Genomic DNA, 22,544 nt, shown 5'->3' on the forward strand with positions numbered 1-22,544 from the left:
TGCGGACATATGGAACGTTGTGGGACATTGATTTTAGTATATACTGGATTTATGACGAGTAAAGGGTACCATAATTGGCACGAAAATGCAGGTATTGAAATATTTTTTTGATAAAGAAATTGATACGTTGTTTAAAAATAGGGGAAGACAATAGTTTAAAGAATATTTAAAGGGAAGCTTAATGTATCTGTTTTAGGATTTTCAAGGAAAGAATGATGGTGGACTTAACTAGTTTTTTGTTCCCCTCAGAAGTTTCCCCTCACACCACATTCCTAACCAAGATGCTGCACATTATCTCTCGCACCTGGAACACATTGAAATAGCCATCAAAATCTAGCTGATCCTGCAAACACTAATCATAGTGGGATTCTCCAGCGAGCGATCGAGGCTCGTGAATCACCATTTTCACTTCTAATCTTTACCTTTCCCTCATCCCACTCCTCGTCTCGCCCCACTTCACTGCCGTTAGCCGACAGCACATCTAGGTATTCTTATTCCCATTTTGTAGACATTAGAGGACTCTTAAACAAATATATATATCACGACAGGAAACTTCATTATTAAGTAATTAATACTAATTTTCAAGAATGCTAATGCTATTTTCAGAGTTCACATTTTTGCTGAAAATTCCACATCGGGCAGGGAAATGAATAAGCAAACGATCACATGGGTTTGCGGATTATTCCAGTTAGAAGAGGAACACATACATGTAAAAAAACAATAGGAGCTGAGGTTTTGTCTCCACATTAATCATAATCAATCCACGCTGAGTCTAACATGATGCATTTCAGTATTCATTGATAAAAATATTGGTGAGATACGGCCACCTGAGAATATTCTTAAGATGATATTTACCAACTCAACCATTTAATATATTACAGCATTTATGAATATAAGGAAGATGCCTTAAATTTATGACCGAGGGTGTGATAAGAATTAGAAAGAGCTGTTAGAGCCTGTGGAACGGATTCCTCGCAGTTGCTGTGAAAATTCTTTCTTTGCAAATAACTGACCAAACGAAAAGAATAAAAATTTGAATTCCCCGCGTCACTTCACAGCCGGAATTCCAAATGGGTGTTATTTGATCTCCTAGATGAAATTAATCGATGCGAAAAATTAACAGCATCCCCCAATCGTCCATCTTGAAACCGTTCCTCAGATAATCTTCAGCAGCATGGGAACGGGTCGCGAACACGTAAGCAAGGCTTTGAAAGAAAAAAGAAACCGTTCCAATCTTATCGTTACTATACTGTCGTGCGCATTGCTGATTGACGTCATCGGTTACACGAAGGATGTGCCCTGAAGTGCCACCGAAGTGTTTGAATGAATAAGTCGCTAAGACTGCATCGAGACGGAAGGGGATGGGGGCGCGAGAGTTCGGGGATGCGACTCTTGGGTCGAGGGCGAGTGGGTGGGGGGTGAAGCGGGAGGGTGGCGAAGGAAGTGGGTGGGGATCACTTCAAGGGATCGCGGGGGAGCGATGAGAAGGATAGTCTGCGGGGGTAGGGGAGGCCCTCAGAGGGAGAGGCAGGTGCGGCGGAGGATTGTTGGTTAGGGGGGTGGCGCGGGATAAGGCAAGAAGGCGGCGAGGGTGCGGAGGGCGATGGGGGAGAGAAGCCGGGTGAAACGGGGATGGCTCTGGCGGACGTCGTCTGTTCAGTTTTGCCAGTATACAAAGCTGCCAAGATTTATGACGAGGTAGGCGGGTGTCACACGTTGAAAATGATTTGTTTGAATCCCCTATATATATATATATATATATATATATATATATATATATATATATATATATATATATATATATATATATATATATAGGGGATCGGTGGCGCTGGTTTGGCGAACGCCAGGAGAGATCGAGGGAGGGGATCCGTGCATTCTGATATCATCTCCGATTAATTCGCCAAAACTGGCGATTTGTAGGCTGTCGTAATTTTTCGCGGCACAGTTAATAAAATAAATAAGACACCAGTCAACTTGTTGAATTTATCCGTCACAGAATCAATATCACTCTGTCAAATCTACGGTGAATTCTTCTTTCCGTGACCATGGCTGCAATAGATGGTAAAATTATAAACCACTGAACTGACAATCTACCTTGATTACTGTGGACAGATAATTCGAAATTAGGACGCTTTTAGTATACAGCATTTTTTAAATCATGAAAATATTAACCACACATAGGATTTAATCACCATTAACTAAGTTATTTAATTAGAGACGGAGATAGAGAGAAAGTGCGCGTGGAATCAATTCGTTTTTGGAATTGCTTTTGCTTATGGATGCATTTAATAAAACAGATGTTAATCAGTTTAATAAAGAAACGCTGGACAATGGTCATATGATTTGAAATCGTGGTAGGGGATTGCAAGGATTTAAGGTGAATTTTACCTAGTACTGTTGATTCCACGCTGGATAACACATTCCATAACATTTGAGTAGCGAGTATTAGGAGCTTTTTAATTTTAATTTAGAGAAAAAAATAACTTCCCAGCCACCGAATGATAAGGTTTTTTTACATAATTACTCACAAAGGAGTATACCGTTTTCCTCCTTATCCTTGTTATCACGTGTCTACGTGACGAGAACTGTTTATGCGCCAATCAAAAATACAAATAAAATACAAAATCTCTAGGAAATTTTCATTACACAACCATAATAAGGAAGTTATTTTTCCTATTCTCGGTAAAGAATTCGAACACTAACTGCCACCATCAATAGTCGGAAAGTTTTCATTGTTTCAATTCATTTACGTGTTTCATTCTGTGTACGTGGTTTTGCGGCGAACTTAGACAACGTTTTCCTTTGCAATTTTGCTCGAACGAGAGAAAAGTGTAAATTAATCATACTTCATACACGTACTTGAAGGATATAACCTCAATAAAACATTTCCAGTGATAAAGGACACGCAATTATGTTTATGATTCATTTGGCATCGACACGCTCTAAATACGGTTAATTATATATGGAGGAACAACCTTGATGAATATTATACCAGAAAAGAGATTCATGGAAAGGGCTAGGGGATATTTAAATTTTACGTACATTTTAGATGCATGTCGCGCTGCAGTGGCCATCGTCTCAAGCGACAAATGAATCATTAATTATTTCCTTTGAAGACAGTTTCGGTTCCTTTATCGTCCTTATTATTTTATCTTTATTTAAATCACGTTCTTTGTTACTCTTTTTCATATTTCAATTTCATTTCTCATAGTTGCTTTTTTCCTAAATTTTTACAATCGTGCAGGAAGACAGGAGTGTAGCTTTCAGAAGCTGATATACTTTGCTCGTGTAGCTGGTAACATTTGTTCCCATAGAGGGTAGCTCCTTCCACTCCTCCTACATTAGTCACGCTGAGAGTTCTGGCGAACAGAATAGGATGAGTTTTGGCTAACATTTTTTTTCTCAAAGAGTCAGTCGCATTGCAGAACGGACCTATTCAAAACTGGACGCATAACTTTTATAGGTATTAACTTCCTTTATTCCTTGAGTAGTAAAAGAAGAAGAAGGGGACCAAAGGTCAGCAATAACCTTGAGGATTTATTGTTGGAAGCTAGCTTGAGATTTTATGCTCCTGGTTTTTTGGGACGGAAAACATCCTCTTTTTCCAGCACTGGGTTCCCGTGTTTTTATCCATATTGAAATAAAAATGTGTCAGCAAACTTTGGGTGCCGTTTGAGCTCAGAGCTTTGTAATGGGATGCAAATATCCAAGCCCCCTGTGGTTTTGTTCACATAAAATGGACTGTAGGAATAGTGTCCATTTTTGTGATTCCGTTTTGCTTATTTTTCTAGAGGGTTGGTTCCAGACGGATGTAGTGACTTGCAAAGTCATATTATTGAATGTGGGAGAAATTACACCAGGCGGGGTTGTAAATACTGCCAGTATAAATCTTGTTCCAAGCGTTCAATTCCTCTCCAGAATACATTTCAAAATTAAAAATTATATATATATATATAATTATATATATATAAAATTATATATATATATAAATATATAATTATATATATATATATATATATATATATATATATATATATATATATATATATATATATATATGTGAGAGCTGTTACTCATCAGTTGATCATTCATTGAGCCTTTCGTTAGCTTGTTAGTTCTTCCTTTTAGGATACACTACATTGGAGTGTAAGAAGTGCGGTTGATTTTTCGAGAAGTGCTGTCATTTCACGAGACAATATAAAGCTAGTAGCTTAGGACCTTTCAATAAATATTTTTCTATTTAAGCAATGCGGAAGATTCGCAATATATGTGAAGAAAATTACAGGGGTCTCACTTAAAGATTTTGAAACGTTTCTCGTCTCAAACCCTTTAAGTGTGACCCCTGTACCTGTATTCAGTAAATTCATTTAATAAAGCACAAGAATTTAATTAACAGCATGGGAGTAACTTACTCAAATTCATTAAAAAAAAGATGCATGCCACAAGTCCTCCCTTATTTTTATTGAGGAAATTGGAAAAGAGCCCGTTTTGAATATTAAAGACTGAACTGAATTTGTGTTCTTGTGTTTTGTCAGTGTTTCCTACGCATTGGTGTTTTCCCTAGATGATTTGGAGGAAAGGTAATGAGAGCACATATTATTTGTAATAAGCAGATACGGTCGAATTTGGTAGCATCTGGCCTTAATGGTCAACCCATATTAGGAGGCCAACCATATAACCATACAAATATACGAAAATAGAAGTAAAAAGAGAAGTTGGTTATGGGGTTGGGTAGCATTTTGGTCAGGCTACTACTCTTTGAATACCATTTAAGCATTTATGTTCTATTGGAGGCTGTGCTAACTAAGCATTTAGGTAATGCTCAAGGGAAATGTATGAAACAATGGTAAATTGTAATGGGGAATATAGTATATATGAAAGGAAAATAAAAGTTATAGAATTTTAGACAGAGATGGAAGGCACCCCCATCACAGGTTAAGAGACCCTTACAGTCTTTCTATGGAGTCATTGGTCGAGTAAACAGACTAGCAGATCAATGCAATGCATTTGCCTATGTATAGGCCGCAAAATGGCAAAAGGTCGTTCGATTTCAACCAATTTTAGTGATGATGAAACCAGGCACCTATGTTCCATTTGATGGAAGACATGTTTAACTCTAAATTATTTGCAGGGACTGCCGTTAGTGGATAAGATATTTGTAAGCGTTACTGTTGCTAATTGAGGAATTTACTTCGGTGCACGTACTCCAGTGTCGTCATCAGATATGTGAGCTGGGCCAATGACAGCGAGGGGAGTAAATAGAGTGACAGCTAAACGCTAGCAGCCATATTTAGCTACCTCAACTCTAGCTGGTCCTCGAAGAGGAGGCAATATTGCCTCGGGAAACCATTAGAGTGATATTGACCACTGATAAATCATGTAAAATGTTTGCGGACCAACATTCCTCGAGCTTTCATTATTAAAGAGCACAAAAGATTCCTACACTCTTATGTCAAAATATTCTCACTAAAATCTACCTTTTGAAATCTACAAGTTTAAAAAAAACGAGAAATTATCTACATAGAGGTGAAGGTTTGGAGCGCTATTTAGAAATATAACGCCATAAAGATTCATTATTATTTCCAATCTAAAGAATAAAAAAATATTATTCATCTTCCTGCAAAAAATGCGTGCTTGAATGAGAACTAATTAAGGATAACTCTCAATTGAATAATCACAGGAGATATGCTTCCTTATCCTCGGAAATCTTAGAAATGCAGTATCTTTATGGGGATAGAAAAACTTAAAAATGCATGAATAAAATATATTCAGAAAATACTAAAATTGTGGACCGAAATTTGTGTTCCTAAGGTTGATTACGTGCGGTCAGGTGGTTGTTTGTGTTACTTAGCAATATGCTCTATAACAAATTGCGAGATTAATTTACTCACATAATGATTTCAACCCATTTTCAGCTGTTTTTTCGACAAATATAGGAACTTTTTCTTATGCTAGACCTCATTTTAAATCTCAAATTAGTAAGAAATTAAACTAATAAGTGATTTATTCTAATTTTAGTATTTTCACTTTCGACCGGGACATCTAGATGGAAAACGAAACTTAAAAGAATTTCTCCCTAAACCATAGAATACTTTATGAAATGCAATTGTTCATTTCGGTTGACGCTTATAAATGCAAAAAATGAGAAATACTGTATTGAGTTCATTTTACTTGGGTCGTTAGTTGCATTGGCATTTTTAATTACTCACGTGTTAATCCAGAAGAATGAACTTTGAATCATGCGAAAAGTGAACATATTCTGAAGTAATGATAAAAGAATAATTTACGCGGAGGCCAGAAATAAGGAAGCTTAGCAAAGAGGAGCAGTAGTTATTATGGGAAACGAATTACAGCTGAGGCTATTTGCACATGTCCATGGGGATCGGAGATAACACGGCTGGTGAAAACTGATATGATGCTCTTCACTATTATAGTGCGATTTTGTTTTGATGCGGCAGCATAAACTTTGGTCAACGTCAATAGTACATGCAGCGTCTTAATATCAAGTATTAATGGCTTCGAAAATAATAATAATGATGATTTTTGCGGAGTAGGGCACCGATGAATAGAGCATTAAATTGTTCATTAACCACATGCTCACAGGTAATAGTATACTCTATGCCTATTTTACAGTGCGGGGAGAAATGTTTTGAAAAAACAGTGGCCGCTGGTAAAAATAATCAAAATGGTTAACATTTTTAGGCTATTTGCCTAACTTTAAAAAATCTAATCTCAGGAATCGAAAATGATAGTCGATAAAGAGTGAACCATTTCTCTAAATTGGAGGCACTAATTGATTTTCTATTTTAATTTTTCCGCAATTTTTGCAATAGAGGATGCGCTAGTCAGGAGTAAACCTGTGGAAAGTGTATAAATGGAATATTTTATAGGATAAATTCAACGTATACGTATATATGTCGAGTTCGGCAAGAGGGACAGTAATTTACATAGGAGCCAATGCCAATCGTTTACTTGAAATTCGCGAAATTGACAAACTTTTTCATATAAGGTCTAGAAGGATTTTGAAAATCATATAAACAATACATATCATAGAAAAAATACCAGCGTTAACAGTATTCAAACGAGATGTTTTAAAAATTAGCTGATTTGTTTTAAAACAGGACGCTTTATGCTAGGTAATGACAATTATTGGATCCTCATTTGTATTGATCTTTCATTTTTCAACGTGTAAGTGTATTTCTTGTCAATTCTAAAGATATTTTCTACATTGTCTACATATAATTATCGTTATATCTGGTCTAGTGCAAGGGTACACGAACCAAGACCACTAGTTTTTCTCTCGAGTGATTAAGCCAGGTAGAAAAAATAATTACACATTACCCACCACCGAATGAAGAATTGTTGAAAGATAATATTAACATGCAAACGTATATATTATAATAAATAAGTAACTAATATTGACATTATTTTATTCTGAAAGAATTTTAAAGTGAAATAATATTCTAATAGCCAAAGTACGTTGTAATTCATGTTAAAATATTTGAAGAGCTTTTTCAATATATCCAATTACAGTTGCTCATATTTCATGAAGACTAACACAGTTGCATTCTTAATTGCTAATAATTATATTTAATTCGTACAAAACATTAATATATATCACAAAATCTTATGCCGATGTATACAAATGCAGTGTTGGCCGTAACCAGGTATAATTAAAAACCGTTATTACTTTTAGCGCTTTACAAAGTACATACAAGAGCTCCCAAAAGCTCAAAGCAACATTATTATTTGTTTTAAAATGCTTAGTAGTTAATTTTTGAAACTATACACTAACGCGGCGATATAGTATTATTTACATACAAATCCATCACATAATGGCAAATACCTGACCATTGGTCAATGATTCTACCAAAGGAATGAGAAATGTCAGATTTCAAGAAGCAAAGTAAAAAAAGGTTAAAATAAGAGATCTTACTTACACATTGCTCTCAATAGCTCAACCAATACCTCAGACATATAAAACAGGTTTTAGTTTTATAAATGCTTAATAAATTAAAATGTTGATTGTTATTGTATCTTAAATCTTAGTTAATATCAATGCTGCATGTGTCCTATTTAAATATGCAGCATTATTGTACCATGAAGGAAATATTTGAGAAGTACCACCAGGAATTAGTGATACCACCCTGATACATATTCATGTAAATAAGAATTTGAGAATTTTATTTACAAAAACATCTCAAGAGATGTATCGATGTTAAAGCAGTCATAAGGCTTGTTCCACTTTTTCCTCACACCAAAGAAACTTTGGAATATCAGCAGCATATGAATATTAATTACCTATCACTTCCAACTTTTGGAGACGTCCCACCAGCCTGAAAATTGAATGAATATATATCATTAAACATTCACCGGCTTAAGAGGAATAATCCAATGTCCTAGTCAATTAATGGAAAAATAACTTCAAGGTCAGCATTTTTTAAATTTTCTGAGAATATTTTTATTTTGCATTTATTTTTTTTTAATTTTGCACAACTACTTCGACAGTTTGAATTTGAGAGATGATGGATCGTAATTTTTCCCCAGCATTACACCAATTTTAATTGTACGTTATGCACAGAAATATCACAGCCATTACAGTTTGAGTTACGAGCGCAAGATATCGTCTAATTTTGAAAAAAATAACCAGTTTTAATTCAATGGAAAATGGAACATTTAATTTTTTCATGTATAGTTCTCCGAATTCAAATAGCAGACCTTGATTATTTTAGATTATATGATACGCTGGAATGGCTACAGTTTGCGCACCATAATTCTAGATTATCACCTTTCTCTAAGAATTCGTTCATACGTTCCAAATTTGTAAATAGTTTTCTTTAATGAAGAAATTCAATTAATGAGTAAACATATTAAAATAACTATATGGATGTGCACATTTGTCCGGAAAATTTTGTACTTAAAATATGTTGGTAGAACTTATAACTAATTGGCTGTGCAGGACATACACATTGAAGAACATCATTTATCATTTTATAGATAATTAAAGTGTTAAGATTCAAGCTAACAAAACGATAACATCAATAAGTGCTTCGGCGAACATACCAACAAAATGAAAGAGAAAATATTAATTTTTTAAAATAATAATATGCATGTGTGTAATTCAATATACCTGGACTGGAATTTCATTGGTTTTTAGGGCATTACAAAATCCTTTTAAAGATTGTTCAATAATACTTCCATGCCATTCCTTGACAGCATTTCCTGATTTTATGTATTTTATGCGCATTGAACATTTTCAGTACTCACCTTAGGATTTGTCCCAAGTATTTCTTCCTGATAGGCTCAGGTACCAACAACAAATGAAGCTAATATGAAAAGCTCTCAATCAATGGCATTAGGGTTTGTGTACGAGAAACCCTGAAACTGACTTTGGTCCATGGAGCGCAAGATCTCCGGATCGACTGGTGAAAGGTGTGGTCTCTCCATCGTGAAGGTGGAGTCAAAATACTGCAGGTCCAACGGATGTCTCTACAGGTTGGAAGAAAGAAAACGAGTAAAACGTTGGTTTCACCGTCAAGTTATAACTTATATAAGGATGGAATGTTGTAATTTTCAAACAACAAGCATTGAAAATACAGCACCATGGAGTGCTATGTAGCTAATATGGTCATTCCTAACTGATTTACTCGATTTCCTATAAGTATATAGAACATTGTGTAATATTTGGCCAATAATGTAATTGAAAAGTATAAAGAGTCCATTAAAACTCTTGGGCATTATTTATGATTACAAACATAAGTTCAAAGAACAGAACCAGGGATATTAATGCAAAATCAATAGGGAAATTTTCTTAATATTTATGCACGGGAATTATAAGTAGATATTAGTAGCATTGCTTTGTATGGTTCGACCATCGTATTCATTATTACGTAGCTATCATTTAATTCCATAAAAATAGCATCATGAAGACTCAATTCCCTACTGAGTACATACATACATTAGTATGCGTTTACTTAGGATACATTGCCTTGAGCATTAGTTAGTCAGGCAATGGGAGCACGGGCATAATAGAAAACATGCGTTATAAATGTAGCGTTATATATTTGTTTGTTAAGTCTATTACACCACATATTTCATTGTTTATTTCCGGCGTTTGAAATTTTTAAACGATGAACTTAAACTCGACAGTCGTTTATTAAAAAGCTCCAGAAATGTAATGACATAGATAAATATTAGAGTTTAGTATATTCTACACTATTCATAATACGAGGTCCCTATTAAGTTGTACAAAAATTGCTTCACGTATTTTGTGATTGCCTGCCAACTAACAACAATGGCACTTGGAGTTTCAATTCCTAAATGAAAAGTTATCAGAAATTCCCTGTTAAACGATTACAAATGACACCGTTCACCATCACCCAAATTACTTTGCTGAATAACTAAATCCATTGCGGGTAATCGTCATAATTTTCTCATATATAACAATACGCCATAAAAATACGAATTAGTTCACTATTTAAAAGTGATCACACACAAAGATATGAACTGACATATCTTTTAAATAAAAATTTATATAAAATTGCTTAAGAAGAAGTTTACTTTTGGAGAGAGCCAATCAATACGAACTCAAAGAACAATTACTTCGTGGTTCAGTATTATGGCTTCCTGAACATCGTATTGGTGATTCAAACGCCATAGTATTCCAATAATGCGGTATGAATTAACACAACATTGCTTGAAGTTATGAAGTCAGTGATGGATTTCGAAAAAAGAAAGTTAGTGTCATTTCCGTCTTGAGTAGCGAAAAGATTCGCTCCAGAAGACGCTCGTTGCAACGTGAGGAAACTTTTATTGTAATGTCCTTTACACAGTCAAAGTTGTTATCTATGCATCAATTACCTTTCACCTCTGAATTAATGTGATAATTTAGCCAATACTACAGGAGTTATACGTGAAATGGTAACAATTGAGTAAAAGCCTGAAATAGAAAGTTATTATTTAGGGCAAAATACGCTTCCTAAGATTGAATAAATGCAATGTATTTTGCTCATTATTAACTTCAGACTTAATATATTTCTCGATCACCGGCTTAAAACAGATGTTTATAGATACTAATATGCGCACATACGAATGATAAGCGTACGTCATACAAGTGACTCAGATTTTTCTTATGATTATTTTTTATCAAAATATGTTCTACGCCCTTGAGAGACAAGCTTTCCTTCAGGAGCAGTCATCGAGTCCCCTTTTAGTGCATAAAGAAAATACCCACTGAAGTCCTTACCATGCGAGGTTTGAAGGGAGGCTCAAGTTCTTTCCGCTCGAGGCGAGGCCAGTCGATCGCCTCGAAGAACGGCTGATCGACCACGTCTCCCGCAGGACAGCCTTGTGAGCCCAACCGGACGGTGGGATCCTTCTCCAGCAACTGTTCGAACGATTGGATCGTTGGATCCCATATGGTCAGCGAACACGTTTTATGGAAAGGAAATATGAATTTAGCAATGAAGATAAGACTCAAGTCACGCAAAAGCAATATTTCACCTTAAAACATCCCTCGCGTTACGCGTTGAATGGGTTGTTCGGACTCCAACCAACGAAAGATAAGACAGACAAGATTCCCAAAGTGAAATGTGTTTTAATTATCTTGGTTTCTTCTGCTTGTGCTGTAGGCTAGGATTGAGGGGGAAGAAAGATTTTTATTTTGCATTTAAATTCGTCAGACAATCTCATATTTCATCATAATGTTATGACTTGGCAGGATACCGAGACGATTACCACCATGACTGAAAAAACTGGCATTTCTTTGGATCTGCCATTTGTCATTATTTTTCCATTCTGGTGAAAAATAACAAAGAAATAGCTCTTATTCTAACTGGCTCGAAGCTTCAAAATTTTCTCCATTCTTGAATAAAATCCATTGGGTTGAATCTTAATTGACTGCGGACAATTCAAAGGAACGTTTAGCTAAACAAAACTAAAAAATCACCGAGGCATGGCGCGTGCAAAGTTAGAAGGGTACGAACGGAGGGTATTTCCTTTCCCTGTGCCGTCTGTGGTTACCCAGGAAGTTCTAAGAAAACCCACACAGTTGAGCGAAGCTGAGTGTGGCCAAAGAAGTCACCCGGAATCGAACTCGGGCCCTTAGGTAAGTGGTCTGGGTCTACCTACTGAACTATCAACACCACTAGAGAAAAAAATAACTGGTTAATAAAGCCCTTAATTCCCATTTTTTCTACGTATTTCTAGAATTGCGTTCCTTTTAAGCGATACCGCACATATTTTGTGTATCCTCCTCGAACGGGTACTTATTGGTTTTAACGATCTCAGCGTGGAGTTTAGTACATTTACAACTGTTCCGCGATGGTCATCAAACTGCTGCCAAATATCATTATGAAGGCTTTTTCTACAATCATTGAAAAAAATATTTTTTGGAATTAATCACAAATTAATGCCTAATTTTTGGAATTCATCAAAATTACACCTAATGCATCTAAATATATAGTATGTACCATTTTGAAATAAAATTAGGAAATTTATCCCAGTCGATATCTGATAAGAGTGTAGACTATTTTACCACTACGCTTAAAATCCTCCATTTCATCGACCCACAGTTGTTTATTGTCTCATTTCTCGTCGTAATTAACCGATAACAGACGATTGACCAAATTTTATGTCGTACCGAACGGAAATCCAGTTGGGTTAAAGAAGATGAATGCTTAAAAAATACAACGCTTCCCTGTCCATAGATTATTTTACTGATGTTTAATTGAATCTTTTAAATTTAAAATTTAATAAAAGATTAATATTGTTTATTTGTCCTCTTACTAATACAAGCAATATCATTAGATTTCTGATCAAACTACAAAATTGAAATCAATAATTATTACAACTTACGCAGGTATTAAAATATTGAATACCGATAAATATATAATAATAGTAATTAATTAGACATGATTATTTTATATATATAAATACTGTTTGCATTTTTAAAATATGAAACACAAAAAAACTACATTATTCGTGAGGCCCATTAGTCTCTAAAATTAATTAAAAGAATGAATGAATAGACATAATTGACAGTAATTTCTATCAGGAAAATTTTATTTAAAAGTATTTTATCCTTTTTCTGCGCACCATTATTCAGCTACAGGCTTCACTGGTTGTCAAACAATTCTTGTGCTTCATTCTATCTTAACTTGATGATGGGGGCTAATGGTGCGCAGAAAAAGGAAAAAAAAAATTTCCTGATAAATTAATCTTATCAGGTTCTCTATTTTTTAATTTAGGTGTTTTCATTTCCTCTATAATGTACATCGGCTTTGTTTTACCCCATTTAAAATCTAAAATGGAATAATAGTATTGAATAGAAGTTATCGAATATAGATAATACACATTAATGACAGTGAGGCCGATCAAAACAGCGAATCTATGCGACGAATAGATAGCTGAGGACATTAATCAACGGCTCTAGGGAGTCGGTGTGGGTTCATTTTAGGGTAAAATAGATTTCTCAGCTGATGTGGAAAACTGTGGAGACGCTGTGAATGCGGAAACCGGCCGCCAAAAAATGTCTCCAATCCAAAAACCTCCAAATTTTCACCACGGTGGGGAGCAAACATTGCCCTTTCACATTTTAATTAAAAGACATGATGGAACTCTCTCTAGAGAAATATCCCGGAGGTAACTTAGACCCCCGTCCAGTTTGGAATACCCGGAGGAAATTTAAGAGAGAGTACAACAGTCAAGTGAGATTAACAGTTTGGGACAGGAATATGGAATGCACGATCACTTCGGACCTGTGGATGACTGGAAAACCTAAAAGTGGACATACTAATGTTATGATTGGGTATTTTTAAAATCGATTAATTATCGATTAAATATTATGAGCATAATGATGCTAGGTGATGAAAAAACTGAGTGGAGAGCTGTGTGACTTAAGGTTTATGATCAGCGATGATGAACTAGGAACTGAGCTCTCAGGAATATATTGCAAATGCCGAAGAAGGTATCGTTTATTATTATTATTATTATTTGGCAGTCTACCGCTTGATAGACTAAATACTTGGCATCGTTACATTTCTTAGCTCTATGCAACATGACACAACCTGACAGCCTGCATTAAACTGCTATTCAATGCTTCATACTTCCTTCCTCCTTTCACTCTCTCAAACATACATTCCCTATTCATCTCCATTCCTATTTTACCTAACGCTTTCCCCTCTACCACAATTTTTAGCTTTTCATCGCGAATCACAATGCTATGCGTTTATAAGTAGGATTATGCTTACCTTAATCTACCTTTCCTTCCTCCTTAGGATTTATCCCAAATATTTTCTATTCTTCACCCCATCATGCCTAGTACCTATATGTTTGTTTTTCTTGCCATTCTTTATATCCACATTTCCAAAACCTCCAATGTACATCTATTATCTGACTAAAATGATCTAGTTTCTTTGCCTTACAATGCCACCCTCCACAAAAATATTCACTAATCTTTCCTTAAGACCTTTACATTAAGCCCCCATCATCAATTTCTCCCTCCGTGTGAAAGCTTCTTTGGATGGCATAAATTTTCTTCTTACGCCCCTACTACTTCCACCGTCCGTCCAAGACACTTCTGAGATACGTAAACTAACTAATTCCACTTTCTCTAGTTTTTGCTCTCCTATTTGACCAATTACGATAGCTTAGGTATTTTTCTGCTCGAAAACTGACCTTTCTTTTAAATTCTTCCATTTCCTTTTCTCATCTATCATCTTAATCATATCATCACTTATCCATGATTTCCGTGTCATTTCTATTTATTTTGTATTTAATTTCTTTTGATATACCTTAACTGATATGAGGCCATTTTTATTATATAACACTCAACCCCCTTTCCTCACTCATTATTTTCCCTACACCCTACTCTCCTTCCTTTTCAATCCAATTAATTAGAGCTTCTGCATTCAATTCCCTGAATCCTCTTGGCTCTTTTATCGTTTTGAATTAGATTTAACACTTCATTTTTACTAAATTATGGTCTGAATCCGCATCTGCTCCAGGTAAACTGTAAGAATTGATCAAGGTGTTTCTATATCTATGCCCAACCATAATACATCATAATTAAAGCCTCCATGAATCCTTTGGATTTTTCGATGTGGACCTACGCCTTTTGTGGTGTCCACACCAAGTGTTCCCTATGATTAACCCCTGCCTTATGAAGAACACTATTGCTTTCTCTCCGCAGCCATTCCTCGTTCCTAAATCGTATTTCCGTATCCCACCACAATCTCTTCCTTCGCTCACCATCACGTGTCTATATACCATCATTATCAAATGTTTCCTGCTAGGTACACCCGCGATTATTTCTTGCAATTGATCGTTCACCCTGTCGACCTCTTCCTCTCTATGATTACATGGCGTCATGCAGGCCTGAAGGATGACCACGTTCGTTGGTTCAGCTTTTGCTTCTACTAATAATATTCCATAAGTCCCTTGCTCTATGTTAACTACGCTTATTTCTACCTTTTTATTCAATATTATTGTCATCCATCGATGGCTCCCTCCCTCTCCGCTGTATATGGGTCCGTGGCTTGGGTTATCCTACTACGAGCATTTATTACCATTGATACTATCAGCGCAGCTCTAGGGACCATGACAAAGGCACAAGGTGTTCCACTACAGTCAATATTGTAGCTCACAATGAGGGGAGGTACCCTTAGCAGTAAGATAATTTCCGGAAATATACTATGTTCTGCTCTACTAAAGAGATGATAATTTTGTTGTAAACATACCGCTTCATTCAGGATATCATTAAATTCACGCAACGTGCAAATGCCATATAAAACTATTTGATAATTTATGTAACTAAATCAAAAAATAAATTTATAGGTTGATGACGTGCAAGTACCCATGCTTAAACATGTATCATTGATGACACGGGTATAGTAATCCTATGCTAGTTGTACAGCAGAAATTTAAATGCAAAACATAGCCAATGGATAAAAAAGTCCACTGTTGAAAACTTTAATTGTATAATAAGAAAATTATTATTATCAAAGCAAAATCAGAAAATATTTTTCTCAACACGGAATTTGGAAAATTTAATTTTGTTTTAAAGTGAAAAAAGTTAAAGATTTTCTAAATCCAAAAATACTTGAATTAATGCAAAATACTCCATGTAGACTCACCAGAATGAGAATGTCCTTAGCTTCCCTTGTCAGGTAGCGCGGAAATATCGGTTGCTGATGGCATATAGCGGCGGAGAGTTCATCCTCGTCTGGTCCAGAAAATGGAGACTGACCCGTTAGCATCTCGTAAAGAAGCACTCCAAAGGACCACCAGTCCACGCTCTGGTTGTACAACTGTCCCTTAATGATCTACATCGCAAGAGAGCGACAAAGAAATAATTCAGTCAACACAATCATTTACGGCAACGCTGCTCCGACTCATGACGAAAAATTGATGGTTAGTGGGTTTCAAAATTCCAATCTTTGGTAAACTTAATAAAATTCAAAGATGAAAAAAGGAGTTCGTCTCAACTTAAGCCCCCTACTGACATTAAATGAGTCACCGTTAAAAAGTGAAGGATTTGGTATGAGCAGTAAATATTTTCACCTTAAAGATATCACAAATGATTTACTCTTCTCATAAGATAGGAGAGGTCTAACGTTAAGCTGAAATATCGACTACGCAATCATCACTTATAATTTAAATAAGAGGAAGTAAGTTAAATTCGAGATTATTTTGTTATGAGAATTGAAGTACGTACAGACACTAGAAAGGGACTTCAATATACAGAGAGCATTACAGCAACGGGGATTTCATATAGCCAAACAAATAAGAAATACCACAAATGGAGTTGAAAAGTACAAAATTCAAAACTTAAATAAGACAGTCACAAAGCACCATTTATTTGAAATAGTTTTAGCAATCACCAAGGTTTTTTAATCAGAAATTCAAATTCTTGTTTTAACTACCTTAAAAATGGCTAATTTTTTAATGCAAAATCCATTTTGCTCCTTCTCCTGAGACTCGGGTGGATATCAGAAGATACATTTTAAATATATGATGCCGTAAATTAAAATTTTCTTTTGATAATTTCCCGAGAGGTAGATTGTTTGAAAGATATTTTTGTTCAGAAATTACCTCAGGCGCCATGTAGTCAGGAGTACCGCAGAATGTGTCTGTGGTGCGATCCAAATAAATGCGCAACTTGCACATACCAAAATCAGCAATGCGGACGTGGCCTTCATAATCAAGAAGTACGTTGTCCAGCTTCAAATCTCTTTGCGTGCCATTAATCAGCAGTTGATATATTGGAAAAATATGAAATGAATTATATAGGGATATTCACTAATGAAACACTTTATATGTTATTCCTAATTTCCTATTGTAGTGACGGAACCATGCATTATCATTGTATTGAATTAAGGGTTTTAAAGTACTCTATAGAAAACACATATAAACATGTAAAATTCTGAACGTATTATTCATAAAATTATGAAGTGCCTTAGCAGAAAAATATCATCTGAAGTATAACCTTTATCTCATGGTAAAAAGGCACTTGCTTTATGAAAATGAAACTGAAACGAGTTTATGAATAAAATAATACCATTCATTATTCATCGAGTCTCATATGTGGGTTTGAACTCCCAAGGCGTATATAGCCATCAAGACTATTGACACCGAGACCTTAATTAGAATTATTCAGCTACACGCATGATGAAAATAATTCTAATTTTACTGGAAAAAAATACTGTTAAAATATATCTGTATTTATACAAAATAAATTTGTGCTGTCGATTTCTTGAAAGTTGAAAAATTGCATCTTATTTCTCCATCATAAAACATATATCCAAATTTAAAACCTTTTAGGAGGATGATTTTCTTTGTAAACTTCACTTTATCGATTTACTGCGAAATCATTTCAGTAAAATATTAGAACTGCTAATGAAGGACTTTTTAGACATTATAATTATAAGATTTTTCAGGAAAATTTGTTAAAATGCAATCATGCTCATCCAACTCCAAGACAGGAATTCCATTTTTATTCAGTTCAAAAAAAAAAGATCGTACCGAACATGCTGAGGGAATCTTAAGGAAGAATGGAGAACATATTATTTAATGAAAGCTCCTTTCATGTCATCTAAGAAGTGAAGTAATGGATTAGGATCGAGTAAAAAAAGTTTAAATAACAAGATGGATGTTATTTACTGATACTAGCAGCCTTTAATTTTATAAAAATACGTGCATCTGCATATTGTTCATACTATTCAATTTTTAATTATTGAATAATTATAGGATTTTTTTTTATTTATGGTCTTAGGCAATTGTAAAACTATGAATATTAATTACAAATGGATTGCAATTATTTGGAACTCATTTCAAAGAGAAAAATCTGGATCCATCTCCATGGTAGAGGAGTAGAATTCTTATGAACAGACTGTAATGGAACACAGGCTCCTGTTTCCATAAACATTTAATGCTATGCTTACATAATTACTAGTAATAGCATGTTAATGCTCTTAGTTAATTTGAATTCCGAGAGTATTTTACTTTATCTAAGTTTATAATTGTTGAAGAACGCTATGTCTACTAGTTAGGAAAGATGAAACTCGAATACTTTGTAGCCGTGCCTATATATTACCCATATGACTTCTGTGTGGGAAAAGCTGATTTTAATTACATTATACCGCCGATATTTGGTTTTAATTTGCATTAAATTGTTAATTATTCCATTCTGATGACTAATCCATCAAAGGTGGTGGATAAATGCTAAATATGATGCATTATAAAAACCAGTAGATATAATTTAACAGTATTTTGGCCCTAATCTAATTTCCTAAGGGTAAAGTTCTACATGATACATTAAAACTATCCATTACTGCCATTGGAGAAAATAGTACTTATAGTAATTATTCTTTAAAACAGTATTCTTCGTTTCGCCACTGGAACTGGCAAATTTTATTTGTCTTTTATGACCCTTATTTTACAGTACAGACAGACACAGATTTTCAGTTCTCCTGATATTACTATTTCCCTTTATACCGTAGAAATTATAAATTAATTATGATTTTCACCTTACTTGAATCTTAAATCAATAATGATGACACGTGTAACCATCAATAGTTATAGAAATTGAGAGTTAGGGCATTTAATTGATCGTTATGTATCATACCGAACGTGTAAAAGAATGGCGCTTTCTTTCCGACGTCAAAATTTTCGTAAACTCATCATCGTATTATGGCACATTCTAGTAACTTCCTTCTCTTTTGGTATGGTGGACCATACATGGTCTACGACAAAATTATTAGTACTGAGTCGATTAAAAAAAAGTTATTTCCAGAATTGATACATTCACTCAAAAGTCTTCGAGGTGCCACCTTTTTGCGTCCGCACCGCAGCCAGCTGTTTTTCCACTTCTTGTACGCCTCCTGGAAGGCGGCGCCCGGACTACTGTTAAGCTTTCTCTTTACGGTCTGTTGTAACAATTCCACCGAGTCATGATGACGTCCTTTCAGTAAGTGTTTGAGGGGGCAGAGGGGGAAGAAGTCTGGTGGGGCAACTTCAAGGTTGTAAATTGGGGCATGGTCGAGAAGCTTTTGGCAGATCCGTGTGCGAGTCTCCTTTTGTTCGTCCGAGAGTAATCACGGCACCAACTTCATAAATACCTTTCTCATGCCCATCTTTTCGGTCACAAGGGAATGTAAATCACTATTTGGAATGCCAAGTTCATCAGAAAACATGTGAACACTTAGTCTGCGGTCTCTATCGGACAAAGCCTTGTCTCTTGCAAGATTTTTGTCACTTTTTGAGGTCGAAGGGCGTTCGGCTTCTTCAGCATCTTCTTTACCTTCCCGAAACAATTTGAGCCACTCAAAAATCCTGATTTACCCGTGGCGTGATCACCATAAGCTGCCTTGAGTATGTCACGAGTCTCTTTCCCGGTTTTGCCCAGTTTCATGGAAAATTTGATGTCGTATCGCTATTCCAATAATCAGTTCATGACGAAGCGGAGCGAGGTCACTTTACAGAGGTTTTGCAAACGAACGATCCGAACTTGGAAAGTCCTGAGAGCCAACTATCACCGACCTCCAGCCTTTCTTGAGACTCATCTCTCTTGAACCCAGCCAGAGAAACCTCCGCCCGTCCGTCCATCTGGGAAAAAACAAGTCCTACTACTTTTGGGACAGACCTTGTTAATGGAGATTTCATTGGTACATGGACGCTTATGATAACTTACCTAATAAGGGATTATGATCCTTCTCAGATTCGAACATAACTGATATAAATTCGTCCTCAGAATAATAGCAGCCTGTAAATATTCACGAGTTGCCCAAAAAAAAGGGGAATCAAATGCATTTCCTGTTTCATGACCCCAAGTAGACCCTTAAATGATATTTTACAACTTATTTACTACTTATACGGCATTATTTTATGGCGGCTGACCACAGCACATTATATGCTTATGAGTATACTTTTAGTTACTATGAAATTCAACCTCTGTTGTATTAAGAGGTCATTGGTTTACCTCTAGCGTTTCTCGCGATTCCTCAAAGAGGGCATATTCTCCGTTGAAAAAGTAAGTAAACTCAAAGCATTTTAAAATCATGTTGCCCGATCATTTCATGATAGTTGACCACTTTCATTTGATTGAAACAGGGTAATGCTTTGTTTTTATTTTTGAGATATAAATCGCACTACTCCTCTTTCCTTTTGATTCCACAAAAAACTGGTCTTAACACTGTTGAAGATTTGCTTTTCCGCGGCCTGAGATACGGTTTAGGAAATAAAACTAATGCAATCAATCTATTGTTTCTCAAAAAGTCTAATTTCTCTCGTTCAATTATTACTTCCGTATTTGATAAAATATTCTCAATGAAAGTTTGATTTCATAATAAGGGCATTATGGTGTTATTTCACTCATGAAAAGAACATAAATCTCCATATATAGTATACAATGTGTGTGTGTGTGTGTGTGTGTGTGTGTGTATATATATATATATATATATATATATATATATATATATATATATATATATATATATAACCATATACACAGTAATCAACCCGAAGGTCGGCTGGGTAGGTGATGGTAGAATTCACCCAGTACTAAGCCCGACGGCGTATGAAATTCACACATCAGGGTGGGGGGGCCAGTTTCTTTCCCTGTGCCGGTTATGATTTCCCAGGAACACCTGGTACCCGAAAAATCACACAGCTTGGGTACCCGGAGACTTGCCCGGGAATCGAAACTGGGACCCTCCGGTCAGTAGTCGAGCGCTCTACCCCCTGGACTACCGCGACCCATGTATATATATATATATATATATATATATATATATATATATATATATATACATATCTCCCAACAAACCCGTCTCTTCGCGCACCATACCAAGTACTTCCTCATTTGTTTTCTTCTCTGTCCATTTCACCTTCTCCATTCTTCTCCAAACCCAAATTTCAAAAGCCTCCAGTCTACGTCTATCATCCTGCTTCAATGACCACGATGAGATAGAAAGGGCATTAAGGGAGATGAAACTAAATAAGGCCGTGGGGGTGGATAACATTCCTGCGGAGCTACTGACATGCTTAGGAATATGTGGGAGGAAGAGGCTATATGGGCTGATTCGTAGTATCCATGAGGAAGAAATATGGCAGGAAGACTGTGTGAGATCAGTTTTAGTTCCTATTCCGAAAAAGGTAAAGGCTACATCATGTGAGGACTATCGGACAATAAGTTTGATATCCCACCCAGCTAAAGTTGTTCACAGGATCACCATCTAAAGGGTAGAGAGCAGGGCAAATGATTGCTTTGGGGATGATTAGTTTGGGCTTAGGAAAGGGAGAGGCATGCATGCTGCCATTGCAGTAATAAGATCACTAATCGAGAGGAATATAGAATACAATCAGGACGAATTTGCCTGTTTCGTAGATTTCGAAAAAGCGTTTGATAGAGTGAATTGGGAAAAACTAATGAGTATATTTCAGAAAATAGGAATATATTGGAGGGACAGGAGGCTAATCCGCAACCTGCACATATCTCAGACTGCTCAGGTGCGAGTGGGAAACGGGGAGTCCGGATGGGCAGTGTTAGGAAGAGGTGTAAGGCAGGGTTGCCCATTATCACCGTTGCTGTTGCCGGCCAACGTGGCTCGTCTCCTTCTTATGGCTGTATCTCGTGTGTGTGGCTGAGTGTGTATATATGTATATATATGTTAAAAAAAACTCACATATATATATATATATATATATATATATATATATATATATATATATATATATATATATACTACCTTGATCAAAAATTTCCCGGAATTTATTCAGAAAATTAAAAATACAAGTTTATTCATCGAAATCTATATTGTCCCCTTCAAGGTAATCCCCATCGACTGCAACACACTTATGCCAGCGCTTGATCCAATCCTCAAAACATTTTTTATATTCGGTTTTCGGTATGTCCATCAGTGCTTCCTGCGATTTTTCCATTACTTCCTCTCGGCTGCTAAAACGCGTTCCCCGTAATGGTTTTTTAACTCGATTGAACAGAAAGAAGTCACAGGGAGCCAAATCAGGTGAATTCGGTGGCTGTT

General features: G+C 35.7%; 1 protein-coding gene across 1 annotated transcript in view; it reads right to left on the minus strand.

The window, feature by feature from the left end:
* Positions 1-7,459: 7,459 nt before the first annotated feature.
* LOC139691081 (putative protein kinase C delta type homolog) overlaps positions 7,460-22,544 on the minus strand; it is a 46,850-nt gene continuing 31,765 nt past the window's right edge. Inside the window, exons 10-14 of the mRNA XM_071588824.1 lie at positions 17,095-17,233; positions 16,137-16,325; positions 11,249-11,389; positions 9,271-9,492; positions 7,460-8,339 (exon numbers count right to left, since the gene is read on the minus strand). Coding sequence (XP_071444925.1) covers positions 9,346-9,492; positions 11,249-11,389; positions 16,137-16,325; positions 17,095-17,233 — 616 coding nt within the window. The 3' untranslated portion in view covers positions 7,460-8,339; positions 9,271-9,345. The remainder of the gene's footprint in view (positions 8,340-9,270; positions 9,493-11,248; positions 11,390-16,136; positions 16,326-17,094; positions 17,234-22,544) is intronic.

Source organism: Hetaerina americana, unplaced genomic scaffold (genome assembly GCF_022747635.1).
Source record: "Hetaerina americana unplaced genomic scaffold, ioHetAmer1.1.p SCAF_3, whole genome shotgun sequence".
NCBI lineage: Eukaryota > Metazoa > Arthropoda > Insecta > Odonata > Calopterygidae > Hetaerina > Hetaerina americana.